This window comes from Echeneis naucrates, chromosome 7, assembly GCF_900963305.1.
Source record: "Echeneis naucrates chromosome 7, fEcheNa1.1, whole genome shotgun sequence".
NCBI lineage: Eukaryota > Metazoa > Chordata > Actinopteri > Carangiformes > Echeneidae > Echeneis > Echeneis naucrates.
Genome location: NC_042517.1, coordinates 3,361,421 through 3,380,400, shown reverse-complemented (window position 1 = coordinate 3,380,400; position 18,980 = coordinate 3,361,421). Strand labels below are relative to the sequence as shown.

At 41.2% G+C, this 18,980-nt stretch overlaps 3 protein-coding genes across 6 annotated transcripts; 1 reads left to right on the top strand and 2 right to left on the bottom strand.

Annotated features, from left to right (window-relative positions):
* The first annotated feature begins 1,100 nt into the window (after positions 1 to 1,100).
* LOC115046726 (tyrosine-protein kinase STYK1) lies at positions 1,101 to 3,362 on the top strand. The gene is made up of 9 exons (XM_029507287.1): positions 1,101 to 1,146; positions 1,305 to 1,448; positions 1,540 to 1,740; positions 1,836 to 2,017; positions 2,108 to 2,194; positions 2,400 to 2,617; positions 2,704 to 2,744; positions 2,832 to 2,928; positions 3,191 to 3,362. The coding sequence occupies exons 1-9, from the start codon at positions 1,101 to 1,103 to the stop codon at positions 3,360 to 3,362; spliced, it is 1,188 nt and encodes a 395-aa protein (XP_029363147.1).
* A 325-nt stretch (positions 3,363 to 3,687) lies between these two features.
* Positions 3,688 to 12,312, bottom strand: tmem269 (transmembrane protein 269). 4 transcript variants are annotated; one of them, XM_029507044.1, is made up of 8 exons: positions 12,073 to 12,312; positions 10,863 to 10,914; positions 8,957 to 10,106; positions 8,720 to 8,867; positions 8,012 to 8,109; positions 6,788 to 6,931; positions 6,444 to 6,644; positions 3,688 to 5,757 (listed from the first exon to the last, which is right to left on the bottom strand). In XM_029507044.1, the coding sequence occupies exons 3-8, from the start codon at positions 9,024 to 9,026 to the stop codon at positions 5,648 to 5,650; spliced, it is 771 nt and encodes a 256-aa protein (XP_029362904.1). In that variant the 5' UTR covers positions 9,027 to 10,106; positions 10,863 to 10,914; positions 12,073 to 12,312; the 3' UTR covers positions 3,688 to 5,647. The 4 variants fall into 4 exon arrangements, with proteins under 4 accessions (XP_029362904.1, XP_029362907.1, XP_029362903.1 ...); XM_029507047.1 differs by lacking the exon at positions 8,957 to 10,106; XM_029507043.1 differs by lacking the exon at positions 12,073 to 12,312 and adding an exon at positions 11,187 to 11,384 and having other exon boundaries at positions 8,957 to 10,914.
* Positions 12,313 to 13,476: 1,164 nt separating this feature from the next.
* Positions 13,477 to 17,630, bottom strand: LOC115046685 (uncharacterized). The gene is made up of 13 exons (XM_029507208.1): positions 17,607 to 17,630; positions 16,674 to 16,699; positions 16,548 to 16,572; positions 16,417 to 16,447; positions 16,251 to 16,280; positions 16,005 to 16,176; positions 15,518 to 15,621; positions 15,259 to 15,430; positions 15,053 to 15,156; positions 14,388 to 14,568; positions 14,161 to 14,264; positions 13,834 to 14,005; positions 13,477 to 13,622 (listed from the first exon to the last, which is right to left on the bottom strand). The coding sequence occupies exons 2-13, from the start codon at positions 16,685 to 16,687 to the stop codon at positions 13,511 to 13,513; spliced, it is 1,221 nt and encodes a 406-aa protein (XP_029363068.1). The 5' UTR covers positions 16,688 to 16,699; positions 17,607 to 17,630; the 3' UTR covers positions 13,477 to 13,510.
* Positions 17,631 to 18,980: the final 1,350 nt, after the last annotated feature.

Sequence of the window (18,980 nt, the reverse complement as noted above, 5' to 3'; positions counted from 1 at the left end):
TTCTGTCCAATCAGAGCTGTAGAGGGGCGGGGCCTTTAAAATAAGCCTCTCCATTGGACCAATTGATGAAGGGGGGCGGAGTCTTTCTTTGGTGGCTGGGAAGCGCTGGATTTTGTTTCCATGGTGTTTTTTTTTGTTTTTTTTTTGAGGGGGGTGGGTCATATTTTTTCACATGGTGGGGGGGGGGGGCGTCCAAATGGCCCAGATGATGTTTGTTTTTAGCGCAACAAACTTGGACTTCCAGCTTCCAGATGAAGTGGATCCTCTCCGGATCGAGGCGGATGTCGCTTGTTTTTTTTTTTGTTTTTATGGGGGGGGGGAAGGTGATTTCTTGCGCAGTCCTGCCCCCCAGTGGATGAACCAGTCTGTCCCCCCCCATTAACATTTCAGCAACACTGATACCAATAAAACTAAAAACTTATTCTTACAATTCAGCTGCAACACAAAGATACACAAAAGTGTGTTTTTGAAAGAACTGTTCCACAAACTGCACACATCTCCTCTCCAATTTCCTTTTTTTATTTTAATTTTTTATTTAATTTTTTTTTTTACTCGTTTCTGTGTTGTGATATTTTATAATGAATGATTTACTGGCCTGACCTTCCCAACACAATCACACACACACACAGAAAAATAAGCTCAGTGTATGGGGAATGATCCCCGTACTACAGTGTGACCGAGGGAAAAGGTTCTTCAGTGTTATCATTTCTGTTAACGGGTCAATCATTAATAACTCAGTCAACTTTCCAGCTCACCACGACGGTCAGTGGCCTCGCAGCCAGCCAGGTGAAGCTGAGTCAGTTTTTTAAAAGCCGTTGATAAATAGCTGTGTCTTTTTTTTTTTTGTTGTTGTTGTTTTGTTTTTTTTTTTACCACCCACCTCATCATCTCCAACATCTCCTCTGCTGCTGTTCATTTATCACCAAACTGGAAATCATGAGGTCATCAGATGTCAGGTAGGAAATGTGTTTCTTTGGCAGTCCCACTTGCGTGTCACGTTTGGTTCCTTCATATATTATTTCTTCTTCTTCTGTCACAGTTTCTCTTGTTAATGTGTGGTCGGCTGCTTTCACTTGTGTGAGAAATGTCTGCTGCTCCTCATGGACGTGGAAACAAAATGCAGGAATGACACCTCGCTCCAATGCTGTAAGTTTTCCACAACAGCTGGAACTCCACCAATCATGTCACACTTGGTCTGCATGCGCCAAATCCACAATCCCCTGACCTTCACCTTTCTTAGTTTGGGAACGACAAGCTGTTCTGAAGTGCGCAGACTTTGCTGCTTTCTTACCCCGGTTGTTTAGACGAGGAGTCATCGGGTCCGCTCGCTGTGATCGTCATCCCTTCTGTCTTGGCTCTCAGCACAGTTTTGGTGGTGGCTCTGATCTTCTGCAGCCTCTACAAGAACAAACAAAGAGCACACAGAATGTCGAGTCCTTTCGCAATTGGTACGAAATGCAATCACTGTATTTCTTCTTTATACAAACACTATGAAACACTATCAAATTCATCAGTTTCTACTGTTGTTTGATTTAACAGGCCAGCAGAATGTCACCCTGACTGCAGCTTCTGTCAGCACTCCAAAGGTCCAGCAGGTTTTAAATTCCTGGGAGATCCCTCAGGAGTGTGTTCTTGAGGGACTAGAGTTCTGGCAAGCTGGCCGTTATGGCCCCATTTGTAAAGGTCTGCTGAAGAGGGGAGACGGTTCCTCTTCTGCCGTGGTGGTGAAGTCCCTGAGAGGTACAGCATGAAGGACGGACCGACCCTTACAGTAGCGCGGCTCATCCCTTGTTTGGTATATCTGTACACCTGTACGCCTTTTTGACTCTATCTAGATGGCCCCAACCAGCCTGAGGCGAAGGAGTTTGTGGAGCGGCTCCTGTTCCACGCCACAGTGTGCAAACACCAGAACGTGGTGCAGATGTTGCACTGTCAGACCAGGCGCCCGCCCATGTATCTCGTCTTAGATGACTACATGCCAGGAAACCTCCTTCACTTCCTCTGGACACTCAGAAATGTAAGTGTTGTACAATTTCTTGGCTCAAGCTTGACGTTAAATTTGACCAAACTCGCCCTTCTCACTTGAGCGACTGCTTCTTCCCTCCAGAGGAATTCAGACACTGATACAGATCCATTGCAGATCTTCTCTGAGAGGTCAGTGTTTCTGGTGGCAAAACAGGTTGCAGCCGGTCTGGTGAGTCACTTTCTACACATTTATCATTTGAAACTAAAACAAGGCTGAAATTAACTCAAATTTAGAAGCCCTGCTCAGGGGGAAGGCGTCATTTTGTACTGCAGAAGGTCAGGAATGCAGTTGCCACTGCTGGGAAATGTTTGTCCTCTGTATGAATACTTCAGCCAAGGATTGTGTCTTTGTCTGCAATGTATTCCTCCCCCAGGATTACCTGATGTCAGAGCACAGGCTGGTGCACGGGGACGTCGCTGCCAGGAACATCTTAATTGGCCCAGGCCTCTCCGCTCGGGTGTCAGGCCTGGGTGAGGCTTTTGGAGGACGCAGAACGGATTCAGCATTTAGGCAGAGGGCATCAGAGGTGCCTCTCAAATGGCAGGCTCCAGAGAGGATCATAATGCAGCTCAATATCGACAGGAGCGATGTGTAAGGGCAGAGTTAAGGCTGGGAAAGCAAAACACATTGTTCTGTCGTCAGTGAGTCGGATGTGTGAACGCATCTCTTTTCTCTAGGTGGTCATTTGGAATCTTACTCTATGAAATGATAACTTTAGGTAAAGCACCAAGTCTTATTATCGACCTTTTGTGCTTCAGATGATTTTGCATTTTCAGATTAGTTTCCTCTTTCTTTTTAATCTTAGGTTCTCCTCCATACCCCGAGTTAGAGCCTCTGTCTGTCCTTCCAAAACTGCAGGGGTCATATCGAATGAAGAGACCAGCGAATTGTGGAGGATCGTTGTAAGTTCACTTTTCTCTCAGAATTCATCAGTTTGAAAGTCAAAATTAAAAGATAAATAAATAAAAAAAAAACAAAAAAAAAAACACAGATGGCCGTAATCCCCCTTCTGTAGTTTCTACCTTTACCATGTCCCAGACACACACACACAAAAGGGAGCAGCCGGTTAGCTTAGTTTAACTTAGCTTAGTAAACCTTCTCCTCAGGAATACGTGTGCAACCAAAATGTTGATGACCGATGATTTTGTTTACATATTCCTGAAGGTATGACCTGATGAAGTACTGCTGGATGTGGAGTTTCAAAGACCGACCCACGTTCTCAGCCATCATCAAGCTGCTGGATTCCTCCCTGGACCTCACAGCTCTTAAACCTCTTCATGTTCCTGAGGTCATGGACATATTGGTGTACAACAAAAAGGCCGGACTGATCTCCTAAACTCACGTACAAACTAAAAGAGGCAACCATGCAATAAATGTGACATAAACGGATGCAATTTTGTGCTGCAAATGCTGCAAAACGCTGCAAAATAGCATCTTCTAAGTCCTGGTGATGGACCTGGCATGTAAAAAAAAAAAATGACTACATTGATGAATAAATAAAATTGGAGGCAATTTGATTATTTTTACATTTATTGTCAAAATATACAAACTGAAAAGTACAGATCTTATTATTCATTAAGAGAATTTTCTTTTCCTTTTTTTTTTTTTTTTTTTTTTTTTAAATCACTGGGCAAAGTACAGTTTTTGTATCTATACTGCTCTTGGCATGCAAACATGACTGTGACTCTACAGCATGAAAACCAAAACACCCACACAGGAAAGTCGAATGCATTATTGATTATCCTACAGTAGATTTGTGTTCAGCCTGTTAATGCACTTTAAAACGGTAGAGTTTCTCCCCGACATCAGCTACCATAAACCACGGTAGGTTTAAATCAGTGTCTGAATCTGTTGTAGCAATATTTTTTTAAAAACAGACGTCTTGATTCAAATTTTTGAATTCTTTATTCAAATCCTGCACCACCTGTTCAGTATTCACCCAGAAAACCCTCTTAGAGTGAGAAGTTCCACCACTATGAATTGAAGCTTATGCCATGCTCATTAAAATCATAATTAGAACCTAATTATGAGCGATATGCCATTTATTTCGGCATCTGCCTTTAAAACCTTAAAAGTGACCTTTCTAGGAGTGAATTGAGTGAACAGATTTATGTCAAGTGCGCTCTTATCTTCATCAAGCCCCTAAACAAATCTGTAGAAAACTTGACAACCCCCCAATTTATCACACACAAAGCAGAGAGGTACAAATATCTGTTGTGGGACATAATGAGCGTTGTCAAATGTGTGTCCTTGCTAAAAAGGAATGTTTTTTTTAAAAAAAAAGATGTCCCTCAGACTGAATACTGACCAAGCTGAAGAGTAACGAAAAAGCTCGTTATTTCCTTGCCTGATCTTTGTGGATTCAAAGTTTCAGTGCTGCCTCTGACCGGCTGCGGTTGCAGTGGAGCAACAACAAAAGGAAAACAGCAGCAAAGTGCACTTTTTCTCCCACTAGGTGGCAGGAAAAGACGGCTTTGCAGTTTGTGTTTTTGTTGCTCTTAAAGTGTAAATTCGCACTGACTCATCTGAGGGCAGAGAGGTGCTACTGCGGTGCGATTGAAGGACTGCTACGTCAACTCATATTACATTTGTGACTCCACCTCAATCAATAAAGCCACTGCGGCTGTTTTGACAAGTGGTGTTACAAAAAAAATAAATAAATCCTGCAGTGTCGTGGCTGATTCAGCTGCGGTCAGAGATGCACATTGAAATGGTGTGTCAGAGCGGATTTGACATACCTCTTAAAACAGAGGCAAACACATGAGCAATGAAGGAGCAAATAAAAACCACACATAGAATAAACACTCAAGTCTCACACCTCATTTCAAGGACTTCAGCCACAACGTGGTGAAAAGTCTTGAAGACTAAAGAACAGGGATCTCATGAGCCTGGGTTGGGGTAAATTTTTAAGCATACATTCGGACTCCATTGTATTCATAAGTCTTCTCTGGCTGCGTTTTTAATGGCAAACGTGGATTTCAAAAGTCAGTACTGCACCTGATGATCACTAACCTCATTGACATAAACACAAAAACCTGTCATAGTGCTGTTGGTGTTGTTGTAGATAAAACCAGGAGAACATGTGAGGGATTACGCGGTAGATTTGTCGATGAAAAGCCTTACCTAAATACTGTAGCTCTCCAAACAGTTCCTGAAGTAATGCTCGAAACTGTGGACATCATAACAGGAATTAACAAATGACACCAAAATAGATACATATTTGCCATTTCTTTTTCTATTGCCCAGTTGCCCCACACGCAAACAATAATAGAAAATTAGATTAATACTGCAGTAGTGCGATAACAGCGAAGCTAAACCTGAAGGAAATTTGTTTTTGGAAGGTGCCACCCGACCCTAACCCTGCAGAGAAAATGCAACAAAGATAAGAAGGGTTAATTGTTACCACTAATGTTAAAATATCCTCCCCCACTCCTCATTTTGTGACCCCCTTTAGTCTGGGATGTGTCTCAGAGATTTCGCATCAAAATAAAGGTTAATACAGAGCAAGCATTTGCCCGCCGCATTGAGCGTGTTCGGTTTTTCGTGGCAGTAGGAGCAGCAACGGTCTGGAAGCATCGGTTCACCCTGATGGGCCCGGAGGTAAACCCAATAGAACACGTTTCACACCTTACTGCTCCAAAGGGATGTCGGGAACAAAATGTAGGAGACAGACCACAGCAGATAGTACACACAGGCCGGCGGGAAGAAAGAGCAGAACACCATGACAACGCCTGAAAATGAAAGACGGAAGAAGAAGAAGAGGTTGTTAGAACTGAAAAACCACACGTCAGAAAATAATCAAAAATCTAAAATAATCTTCATAATAATCCTCTGTTTTTATTTTTTTTAAGAAATGTCAGGCTGGTTATAGCTGATAGGTTAAGTGAACAGTGGCAGTTCAGGCTGTGAAGGTATTAAACACACTATGGCTCAAATCATTTAGTCAGTGATTTAGTTTTAGTCCTGAATTAGTTTATACGTTTTTCCAAATAGTAATTCAAAAACTTGATGTCAAATGACCAACCTGGCTGTTCTGCTGGATGAAAAGTTACCTGGTAACTAATTAAACCCAGTCCACCCAATAATAACTTGGTGTGGTTTCATACAGCTCATCTGAAAAAAAGGGGGCTCATCCTGACAGTGTCTCAGTCTCAAATTTTAAGCAGTACAAACTAAAAACCAGACATCGTATCTGGGTGGTGGTAAAAGTTTCAGAGGCAGATTATGCCAAAACTTCAGCTCATGAATCTTCCACCTTAAAAGATCAGAGGGTAAATATTGATCCCATTTTCAAAACAGGCTTCTGAATGAATTAGTTCTGGCAGTCGTTTCTCTCACAAGCTATGATTTTGTTCTAAAGAGATAAGAAACATACTGTTTAAAAAAAAAAAGAAAAAAAAAAAAAAGGAAGCTTTACCTCCAGCATAAACTACTTTCTTCCAGGCCTGGGACTCCAGCACTCTGTCGTGAGGGTAGAAACTCTGGCTGATCATGAAGAGGATCATGGCCAGTGCGATGGCACGCAGCAGCACCATGTTCCCCCCAGACAGCAGGGAAGCACTGGCCAGGATGGCTGAGGAGTAGATGCAGGGCAGGCCGCGGTACATGAACGGGATCCCTTAGAACCAAAACCAAATAATTCAAGTAAATAAATAAATTAATAAAAGGGGCATGAAGAGTAACCAACTTTGACAGATGAAACCTCTCAGAAATTCTTTCTAGTGAACAGGATGTGAGAGCAGTTACGTTTATGAAACTCACCGCTTGAGTAGAAACAGAGGCGGGTTAACACAGAGAGGACGTAACACATGCACAGGACGTTATCCAGCAGCTCAGATGTTCTCAACAGCAGCGACGTGGCGATGCCGAATGTTGTAAAGTCGGCGAAATCATCCAGCTTTGCACCTGAGTACAAAAAGAAAATCACTGAATACTTTGGTACTGAAACGACTGTATGTTAGGGCTTTTTATTCTGAATCATCAAACTGTCCTATTACAGCACTTCAGTCATGAGGATGCATAAAAAAAAAAAAAAAAAAACGTTATATCTGTTATCTCTCCAGTATGGACACCGCCAAACGTGACCCACATGTGAGGGTGGTGTGAAATGTGCAGGCACAAAAAAAAAAAAAAAAAAGTGGAAATTTCAGAGTCAGCCCAAAAGGCAGTCAATCTCTAAACAACATTCTCCCCCTGCCTTGTCTCTTTATCCCTCAGGAGCACGGAGCATGTTTTTTAGCAGATTTAGGATGAGGTGATTCAGGCCGCGGCTGGAATGAACGAGGTGGAATTCCGCGGCCCGGGGTCAACAATTTTAGCAATTTCAGATATGCAGAGAAGCCAAAGCGATGGGATAAGATAGACAATTGGACCGTGATCCCCCTGGAATTAGGCTGCTTAATCAGAAAGTGATTGTTCATTTGACAAAAATACGTGGAGGGTTTTGGAGGGGTACAACAACATCCACCTGCAAAGTCATGCAGAAAAACCCCCGTCGGGGACACAAAGCCCCCTGAAATGTGCGGCCAGCGGTGTATTGTGATGCACCTGGGAGCAATTTTGGGATTCTGGTATAACAGACTGGAGGCAGCTCATTGTGCCTCCTGATTTCCTGCACACTATATATAGTGCTGCGATCTGCCAGGCTTTTGATGCTGTACATTTGCAACAGGTGCCTGTTATTCCACAGGGCACTCCGAAAGGTCACACACACCTAAACCACAAAAAACTCATAGCACACTTTTCGAAAAGTTAACGTGGATGTTAACTTGCAAAGTTGCATCAAATAAAAGACGGATTTGATGATTTAATGAAGCCTGAGCACGATGCAAGACTATCCAGTGTATTTCAGCTACAAGGCTTCTTTCTGTCTGCTCCCCTTTTGTTTGAATCTTTTTTTTTTGCGGCCAAATTAGAGATCCTGCCAAACAACCCCAGCTGGAGTTGATGTTCAGTAAAAGCCGTTGACCACAATACTTCACTTACCCACTGCAGAGCAGGCATTGAGTCTCCTGGCAACGGCTCCATCTGCTAAATCCAGCAGGTAACCAATCAGGACCAGCCAACATGCAGCATGATGGTGCCTGGACAAAACCAGTGAGGGTGACTTTCAGCTTTTTGACAACAGCTTTTCACTTGTGGGTGCAAACTGAAACTAGAGTGAGTTAGAGTTTAAAAAAAAAAAAAAAAAAAAGGGGGGAAATTAAATCTGAACTGTCAGATTGAAGCATCAAAACTTATCATCTTATGATGTGTTTTCTGAAATGTATGTTCATTTAAATGTTACATCTTTAGTTCTGTTGCTTAGTTTTTTATAATTCTATAAAAGCTCTTGTGTCATGTTTTTATTACCTAAACAACACATGCCCACCCTCAGTTGTTACTTACTGACCAAAAATAAGTACCTGATAACTTTTCTGTAATGCTGTTGTATTATAATTCAATTCAAAATAAAATGTCATGCATTTCTGTGCAGTTTATTGAGCTCCGAGTAAATTTAGTTTTAAGAGCTTCAATTTCTGTTTTCATTTACATCATTAGCATTATCTTCCTGAAATCTACAGAAGCTGATTTTGTATCCTTAGAGATCATAAGATAGCATTATGTTGTTACTTTTTAGTCAGTCCTGCAGCTTAGCTGAAGTTAAGGAAAGGTTTTAAAGGGGTAGAATCCAAAGACGGCGTGTCCACTCACCCGCTGAGACTGCTGAGAATGGAGGCCATGCCCATGACCATGTTGGCAACCGACAGAGCATTTGCTGCATTTTTTCGAGCAAATTCCTTGATCTGGTGGCCTGTGGCCCGATCACTCAGAAAGAGCTTGTTGGTACACTGGAAGAAACCTGAGACCACACGACAACGGCAGTGAGTAGGAGTTTCTGTAAGATCGACCAGCTCTGTGGTGATTTTAAGAGAAATGCTAAATCCCTACTGTGACTGGGTGAGCGGCTGAGCATTTTTAGATGAACAGCCTGCAAATTGTATAAATCTGAGTCAATCATCAGGAAGGGGGAGAAGAGGAGTAAAAGTAATCTCACTAATCTTCCTCTCACACGCTAACAGAATAAAACATTTTGTAGGATTTATCATCTACTTGAAGTCTATGTTGTGGGTGATTTGTATAAATGTGTTTCTTTCTTTCTGTTTTTTTTTTTTTTTTTTTGTGTGTGTGTGTATTTAAAACGAAAATATAAAACTGAACCCTGTGTCTTATGGAACAGAAGCATCACTTACCAAGACGTATGTTAATTGGACGGAGACCGACCTTACGATACATTCATCCATTTTCTGATCACTAAAATGCATCTGTTACTGTACATTCATTCAATAAGGCGTGCACAGCGTCCAGCATGCGACATGACAGAGTGCCTCATCACCTACTCATTACATCATCATCAGTCATGCGTATTCAATAAACATGTGACACATATGCTTTCAGTGTTTAAGGGAAACAAACAAACAAACAAACAAACAAAAAAAAAAAAAAGCGGCCACAATGACATGCATTAAACGTCAATACGGAGATTACTCTTTCAAAAAGGATACAATATGTGAACTTATGTGATGGCGGTGGTGGTGGGGGTGGGGGGGGGGACACTACCACATACACCGGGAGCTACAGTGGGTGTGAGCTGGACACATACCGATCAAACATGGTGACCTGAGACAGTCGCGCTCACTGAGCTAATTGTTGTGCAGCCCAGGCTTTAAAGGAGATTGTTGTGCAAGGATGGATTTACAACCTCACCTGGTTCTTATGTTTTACTGAACCACATGGGGCTCACGTCATCAGTTGCAAGAGTTTTACAGGCCACATGTTTGAATCGAGTGCGATTAGTAAAAGTCGTTATTATTATTTTAAATATTATCATCATAACTTGATATGTTTAGTTGCACTGATGACAAAAAAAAAAAAAAATTGCCGTACGAAGGATAGTAAACAGCATCTGAGTCAGCAGGGAGGAATGACTGCTGACCTGATGACCTGCGTACGTTTAAATAGCTTTTAAGTGTTGCAGTAGCAACCGTTCAAGAGAACTTCCTGTGACTCCAAAGCCAGGCGAGTTCAAGAGACTCTTCATCTGAAAGAAAACAGCGTATGAGACACAGCAGAAAGCCAACAAACACGTTTTACTTTACAGCATGCTTTTGACTTCTCACTACAGCCGGGCGGGCGACAACTTTTCACGGGGGAAAACACAGCGCATCCGCCCATGCAGACGACACTCTGCGTATTTTTTGTGGGAAAATAACGTCACTGTAAAGTTTTGTGATTTTTGTTTTCTTTGTTGTTTTAGGTTTCCAGGGCTTTGCAGTCAAGTTACGTTACTTTGCTCATAAAAAGAAGACACGGCCCGAAGAGCTGAACACAGTCTGTTTCAAGCAGGTCTCTGTTCGTCAACTGCCGCCTAATGAGTGCAATGCATGATGGGAAAGCCATTGTTGTGCTGCGCCCTGCTATTATGCCTATAAAGAGTCCATTAATTCTCCTGACTGTGTTGAGTGTTATTTGTGTAAATAATAGTCATTTAGATCTAATTTATTCTAACGGGAGTGCTTTCTGACTGCTGTGAAAACAAACTGATTCTATATGTTCCCTTTATCATACATCTGAGCATTATTATTATTATTATTATTATTATTATTATTGTCATTATTATTTAAATAAAATTGTGTATTTCTTCCTTTTCATTCAGTCCAAGCAGCGTCAGAATTCCTCAAAACGCACTAGAATCAGTTTTCCTTCCTGGTTTAATCCTCCTTAATCTCTGGCACCCGTGTCGTTTTTATGCAGGTAAACATGTCTGATGCGCTTTGATGCAAAGTGAAATACCTACCGGATGAGGCAGACAGGAGGATCATGATCTTCTCTGGCTCACAGTACTAAAGCTGAAGATAAAAAAAAAAGAGGAAGAAGAAGAAGCAAGAATTATGTTTGTTAATTAAGTACCACAGACTTTAAAAAAAACAAAAAAAAAAAAACAAACTTCATCTGGATCCAGAAGTTCTGGCTGATCGTAGACATCTGATCTAACACATCTAACCTCCAGTTTCATTCCTAAAATCCTTGGAAAAGCAATTGCAAAACCAACGATGTGATCATCTGCAGAGGTTTCAGTCTGCCGTAGCACAGAAACAGCACAGGTCAAAGTCATACTTACATTTTCCAGGACAGGCTTGTTTCACCTTACGCCTTATTAGAAAACTCAGAACCTCTCCACAACCACCTGTCGTCGTTTTTTACCTCCCTCTCTCAGTCTACTTCTATCTGAACTTTCTGTCCCTTGCAGAAGTTTTTCTTGTTCTTGATGAAGTGTTTGGTCTGGACCTGCTCTACTAGTCAAATTACTTATGCAACTCTGCCAAGATTTGCTTTGAATTCCAAATACATTCTTGAGCACTTGTTGTGACATTACCTTGAAACATGACGCCAGGTTCACAGGAGTTGTTATAATTAGCTCTCTTTGGATGATGTCCTTTTGTTCTCACACAAAGCCATTAAAATATTGTTTAGGGTGAATTTTATTTGACATATTAGCAATACACTACAACGATTTAAGGGTTAGATATCAGTCTACACAATAGTTATATGAAATAAGATATTCAATTATTTATATGACATATAAGCAACTAGGTTTTTATTAAAAGACATTAATTAGCCAGGACATAGTAAATGACTCAGAATCAAAAAGGCTCTCAGCTCAAATAGTCTGGATTAGTTATGGAGTTTTTTAATATTCAAATGAAGGTTGGCCCAAAACACATGTGTAAACGCCGCCTACAGCCATGATTTATTTTGGGGTTTTTGTTAAAGCCTGAAAAAGCCAACACGTAGAGTCAGCCCATCTAAAGGAGCAGGTGAGTCGGGAGGAGGCTGCCCGGCATCCCGTCCTCTCTGCGCGGAGGATTTTTGGAGCAAAGTGGCGCAACTGCGTCACAACGCGAAGACCCCAGAAAACGCAAAGCAGCAGTGAAGGAATGAAATGAAATAATAAATGCATGAATACACACACACACACACACACACACAGATGCATCTCCTCTTACCTGAGACGATGATGGTGACGTCTAAAAACGCGCACAAACCCCAAAATGAACCCGCCCGCCCCCCCACCGACTGTTTCCGATTTCTGTCTCCCTCAGACTGGAGCCTGCCTCTGTCTTTATTTTATTTTATTTTATTTTATTTTGTTGTCTGTCTGGCCTGTTATTTCTCACAGTTTTTAAAGTCATCTCCGACTCGACATGTGTCTGTTTACCTGTCAACCTCACAGCAGGTTTTATTTCTCGGCGCGTCCTTTTAAAGCCGAAGAGCTAATCCACCGGAAGTGACGATCCCGAGCTGCTTCTGGTTTTTTCCATAATAATGTTTTGCCAGTTTTTTCTTTCTTCTTCTTCTTCTTCTTCTTCTTCTTCTGCTTCTGATGGCAGATGAATAACAGTAAAAGTAAAATATTCAGGATGCGTGCATACTGACGATATCATACAAATATGTGTTTGTTTGGGGTTGTCGTTGTTGTTGTTTTTGGATGACAAACCTCCAGCAAAGCTCTTATTACTGGCCTTTTTTTTTGCATTTTAATTTGTTTAGTCAATAACATAACTGAGCAACACAATTATGAACCCCTGATAGATAAATGCATCACTCAGTCTACTGCAAATTGTCGATATTGTTGTATTTCAGGGTTCAGATGTCATGTCAGCAACATTTTCCATTGCTAGTTCTGAATAGTACATTTTAACGATATTTAGTTTACCAATAATAAACTGTAACAAGTTTAAATTAACGGTAAAACAGTGATCAGAATTCACCCGGAAGGGTTTCAATTTTGAGACTATTAAAAAAAAAAAAAAAACTTGAGGTGATTTATGCAGGGATGGACATTGGACGTAAAAGTAAGACAAGTGTGGGAGAAACAGGAGACACAGGAGAGCACGGACACATTAACGAATATTACTCTGCACACAAACATTGCGTAATATTGCTTGTTAACCTCACAGAAGCGTGTCCTGTAACAGTAAAGGATTTCCAGTCGAACTAGTTTGATGGCAGATGAAACAACTTTCAGTGATTCTGGCTAAGAGAAGATAAATAAGAACATTAAAATGAACATAAATGTTTTTTTACTGCTCTGATCAGTAGTGAAGACGTTTAATTTATTAAATGATACATTCCATTTAATATTGTTGGATGATATTAAAGTCAAAAAGGGACTACTCCCTCCCATCATATAAGATATTCAGTTTCTTTAGCCCTGAAGTGGAAGAAAATGACTGGAAGTCTGAATGACTCATTATCTGGTGCATTCGTTGTTTTAAGCACAAGTTGTGAGCTTCTTGGCTCGGCACACTTTTAGGACAAATAATTATCCAGTCACGTCTCTATTTTTTATGACAAAATGCATTTATTTTTTTAATGGAGAGAATCATTTAGCATCCCGTCTTAGGGAGTTACTGCAGCGCTTCCTCTGTGTTTGCTGTTCACTCATTTTGTGCAGAAGGTCACAGGGCAGGTGAAGCGGACCTGGTAGTCCTGACAGTGTTTTCCAGCGGGCTGCTCATCGTTGACACAGGCGAAACCATTCGCAGCATCGTATCTGCAAAATGTAGAACAAGAAAGCTGTCACCAATTTAGGTCAAGGAGAAGTGCGGCTGATCAGCTTCTGCTACTTTGATTTTAGTCATTTTGTTTTTAGACTTTGATCAAGTCTAAGAGTACACGTAGTTAGTTTAACTCGTCCTCGCTCTCCTGGACGTTGCTCCAGGGAGGGGGTGTGACGCCAGCTCATTGTCAGTGGTGCGACTCACACTTGAAAGATGTCTCCAGTCTTGTGTGCCGACACACCAGACAGTGTCATGGCTTCGATGGCCACAGGCTGTGCGCACACTTGACCGGGATAGAGCATCTGCAGCTGGACAAGGGTCTCATAGTCCCCCTTTCCTTCGGGGTCATCCACATCAAACCAACGTGTCCTGCAACCTGTCGAACAGTGAAAAACATCAGGTTTACTTCAACTGGCCTCCTTCTACAAAGCTGAGTTTGTATCCAAACGCCTCTCTGCCATCTCGCACTTCTAATCCTTGACTTGTTTTTAATGGTCAGACTTGTTAAAGACAAAGTGCGTGAAAACTTACCCTGACAGAAGTCTGAAGGACAGGTCAGAATCACCTCATAATCCTCACACTGATTATCCTCCTGCTTTGTATTGATGCACGCAAACCCAAAAGTGACATCATAGCTGGAATATTTTGGGGAAAAACACATAAAAAAAAAGAAAAGAAAAAAGATTAAGATGAAGAATTCCTCATGAGCGACCAAACGTCACATCTGAAATGTGTGTTTGTGGTGAAAACAAGCTCACGAGAGGTAGGTGTCTCCAGTGTGGGCGGCGGATATTCCTCTGCTTGTCTTGGCCTCTATGCTGACTGGGTTTCTACAGACCTGACCAGGGAAGGTTTTCATCAGCTGAAAGATGGACTCCACGTCCCCTTCCTCCGACGGCCTATCACTGTTCAGCCACCGTGTCCGGCACTGCTCCGCCACTGAGCAGAGGTCACGACAAATGGATGTGAGCCTCCAATGTGTGTGTTGTGAGAGTATTGAAAAATCTATAATGCATACAGGGCATCCGCGACGGTCCCTGCCTGGATTGACAGCCTACATTTATATTTTTGGATATCTCGCACCAGGCATGATTCTTTAAAATGTGTGTCAAACATATTTTAAGTTTAATTTATAGTTGTTGAATAATTTAATATATTGGAATGTGTCTGGTCCATTTTTAAAATTCATGAGAAATACATAAAGAAGATTATTAGTTTTTAATATTTATTGTTTAATTAACAGAAATACTGTATATTGGGCTAAAACATATTGTGCCATGTAAAGATTCATCTATATAAAACAGACCCATGTCTTCATATATCCAGAGGACGCATATATGTGATAATAATATAAACTATCATATAAGCAGTTTGTGAAGAGGAGACCTCTGTGACTTTAGCATGTTCAGTAGAGACAGCACACCTTGACAGAACTCTTTGGGGCATGTGAACCTGACTCTGTAGTCTTCACACCTCCTGCTGTCCTGATCTGCATTTACACAGGCGAATCCGTAGGTGGCGTCATAGCTACAAGAAACAGACCGGAAGGCAACAACAGATCCCCACATGAGTTAATGCAGCTGCTTTTGGTTTTCATTTTGCCGTTGAGGACAAAGCTGTCGGTCTCACTTTAAAAAGACATCTGAAGTGTTGGAGGCAGGTTCCCCGGAGATGGTCTGGACCTCGATGGCTATTGGCCGTGGGCAGATTTCTTTGGGGTACACGCTGAGGAGGTCACTGAGGACCTCAAAGTCTCCATTTTCTGTTGGGTCATCGTGATCGAACCAGCGTGTCCTGCAGTCTGTCAGAAACGAGGAGCGTTAAATGCAAAAATTGAAAAACAACAAACAACAACCATCTTTATTCGATTTTGTTTTTCTAATCTGACCTGAGCAGAACTGTCCAGCGCAGGTGAACATGACTTTGTAATCTTCACACTGTCTCCACGTCTGCTCTGAGTTGAGGCATAAAAGGCCCTCTGTTGCACTGTAACTGCAAAACACAGCCCTCCAGTTTAAACACCACAATCAGCTTTAAGTTCACTGTCTCCTCAGACAGGGTGTCACATTACAGCCTTTACAGTTCAGACTCTGATTAATGTCAGCGAGACTTCGACTTTTCTGGTGAAAATTAAAAGGAATTTAAATGCTGAATTGATTGAATTGATTTGGAAAACAGCATAGACAGAAGAGGTGCTGATGGCAAATATGGGTGCAGTTATTATTCTTCAAATGAGCCCTTTTTAATTTATTTCCATTCTCAAACGTCATTAGATGTTTACCAATAAAAGGAATAAAGCACTTACTGTCCCTATTAATCATAAAAGACATTTTCCGATTCCTGAATCGCGCTGGCTTAGTTCTGTGTGTCCTTACATGTGGAAGGTGTTCCTGGTGCTCTGACACTTGATCCCAGACACGGTCTCAGCCTCCATGTCCACCGGATCGGAGCAGATCCTCGTCCCATGTTTCCTCCTCAGGTCAGCCAGGAGCTCTGAATCGCCGTCCCTGGAAACATCTCCCTCGTCAAACCAGGCTGTCTTACAGGCTGGGGGAAGGAGAGAGCTGTAAGTGTCAAGAGTTTTGTTAAAAACAATGACACACAAGTAACGCAGGGCTTACTTTCCAACGCAGTGGCCAATGAGCGCAGCTCTGGAAGAAGAAGAAAAAAGAAGCAACAGATCAGTTAAAACATTGATTTTCATGTCTGGTGCATTTGTATGTTATATGAAATCAATCAATCAAAAAAAAAAAAAAAAAATCAAGTAAATTTCTTTTTTTTCTTTACCTGATATCAAAAGACACCAAAGTGCAAAGCTCTAAAATAACAAAATACAACAGAAGATAAATAAATCTTTTCTCCACTATGGCATGCACAAGTTGATGAAGCTGGAAATGCAAAACAAAGAAAGGAAGTACCTGAAACACCAACATGATTCTTTTTCTGCTCATATTGAGGAGAGAGAATATCATTAAGAATGAATCAGCTTGAGTCAAATGAGGATTGCAATTTTGTTTGATTTGGATTTTTAATTTTTTACTCACATGGTTGTTGTCATGTCAGGAAGCGGCTGCGTATGTGAAGCAGAGGACAGACAGGCTAGTTCACTTCATCGTTACGTTTTTCCTCTAACTTCCCACCAACAGGTTTGGTCCTCAGGGATCCTGAGGTGTGTGTGTCTGTCTGTGTGTGTGCGTGTTTGTGTATTCCTGCCTCCTCCCACAGGCTCTAAACCTGAATCAAGTGATGAAGCAACAAACAGCAACACAAACACAGAACTCCTCATAGGAAGTTCATTGTGTTCATGTGTTTTGTCGGCTCATTCGTTCTTCAGCTTCATGAATCTCTTGAAAATAGTAAAGGATTCAAATCTTGCTTCTTCGTTTCTACAGGAGTTCCTTTACTGCATTTTTCAGATTAAAGGAAACATTTATATGTTTCTATAACTGCCAATCTATGTTTTTTTTTTTTTTACGTTTCCAACGCAAAAACAAAACAGAAATCTATGCTCTTTAACATTAAATTTCAGAAGTAACTGAACTTTATCAGCTCCAGACATGGACAAATATATATTTTTACACATAAAGAGGATGGGAGAGTTTGAATATGTTATATCACACACCACAGACAATGAACTCTCCTGATTATCATCGTTATTATAATAATGTTTTATGTTAACAATGAATATTGCTATATATGTCGACTTGGAGAAAAGGTGGCCCAATTCTACAGTGGATTTGTTGAGACTTTGATATTTATTTATTTGTCATTGATGGTGAGCGTGTCATACAACAGTCTGTGGCGTTACATGAACGTGTCATACATGCTGGTGAAGGTCACTTTGTTTTTGATAGCACACTTTCAGGTGGTGTCTCACAAAAAAAATAAAATAAAATAAAAAGGTCACAGCCAAGAATCTGCCTTTATTTCCCTTCAGGTGGGTGTATCATACCTGCAGACTGAGGATGAATGCTCACCTGTTGAAAAAAGACTATTGAATTTCTGTGTAACAATTGAGCTGTTGGTCAAACGGCAGAGACCTCAGGCTGCTGATGCTGCTAAATGTTCCCGAAAGAAAGGTGTAAAATAACCAGGTTTGGTGGTCACACCCAGTAAAGTGATGCACCTCTGCCAGAAAGGGGTTGTGGGGAGTCTGCAGGTGAATTGAGTTTCTGCAGAAAGAATCAAAGGGTCAAGTGTTGCAAACAGTATTTTATTCACACAGTGTCACTTTGCAATTATGCACTAAATGTTGGCCACCTTCCTGATCCGATCCGGTTTCTATTGTGAATTTTAGCCTCACCGTGGAAAAAGAACACCGCAAACTCCGAATAAGGGTTATATCACTGAGCTGATGGGCCTTAACTTTGTTATTTTAGAAATTTTAAACAGACTCACCATCTCGAAAAGTTTTAAAAGCCAGGATGGTGTTTTGTTTCTCAGACTTTAACGGATGGCCACAAATACTTTAAATGTACAGATTTTTTAAATAAAATTTTTTGCTCCTAATATGGGTTGACCTACAAAAACACCTCCCATAATGCCATTTGATACCATCTCACCCTCCCTGCCCTACATGCCCATCTTTCTGACTCTTTTTTCTTTCAAAAACGGAAGAGTACGGCAAGAAGCTTCAAAAACAACGATGTGAAGTCAACAGTGGTTGTTTTTTCTAGGACGAATCCTTCAGCTTAAAAACAAAGCCACTTTCAAGCTCTATTTCTTGATGGCTTATCCCAAAAATGACTGAGATAAATAGAAATATGTTTGTGACAAAACAACAAAAAGAACGCCAGATTTGAGGGAAGTTGAATTCATTGTTTGTGTTGCACTTGATGTGAACTTGCAGCCGTATTTCTGGGAGAAGGAAAGGCTTCAAACTTTTCAGTAGATACATTGACCTTTAAGTCATACAGGGAATTTTAACTATTGCTGTGTGAGAATGATGATTTATTAGCGAAGGGAAATATGGTTCATCCTGTGTGAAAAGAGTAAAAGAAGATCTCACCTTTTCAAAGGACATCAGACCTACAGTCCGTTCTTAATGCTGTCACATTTCCCTTTAATCTGATTACATAACTGCTTCCTGTTGACGGCATCTCTGTCAAAGACAGATCCGGCACTTGTACACATATAGACTACTGTCACATGTTCCCAGACAACTCATTTGATGCATTGACCTCCTTCAGTTTTTCCTCTCTCTTCAGACCTTTGTTCATCTGAATCTTCCCATCATCATCCTCCCTTCCTATGTTTTATCCATCCAGTCCCACAGCAACTTAAATAAATACGGTAGGCTGCAGTAAGATGAGAGCAATGCACCCAGAGGACAGGCTTAATTTAGAAAACCT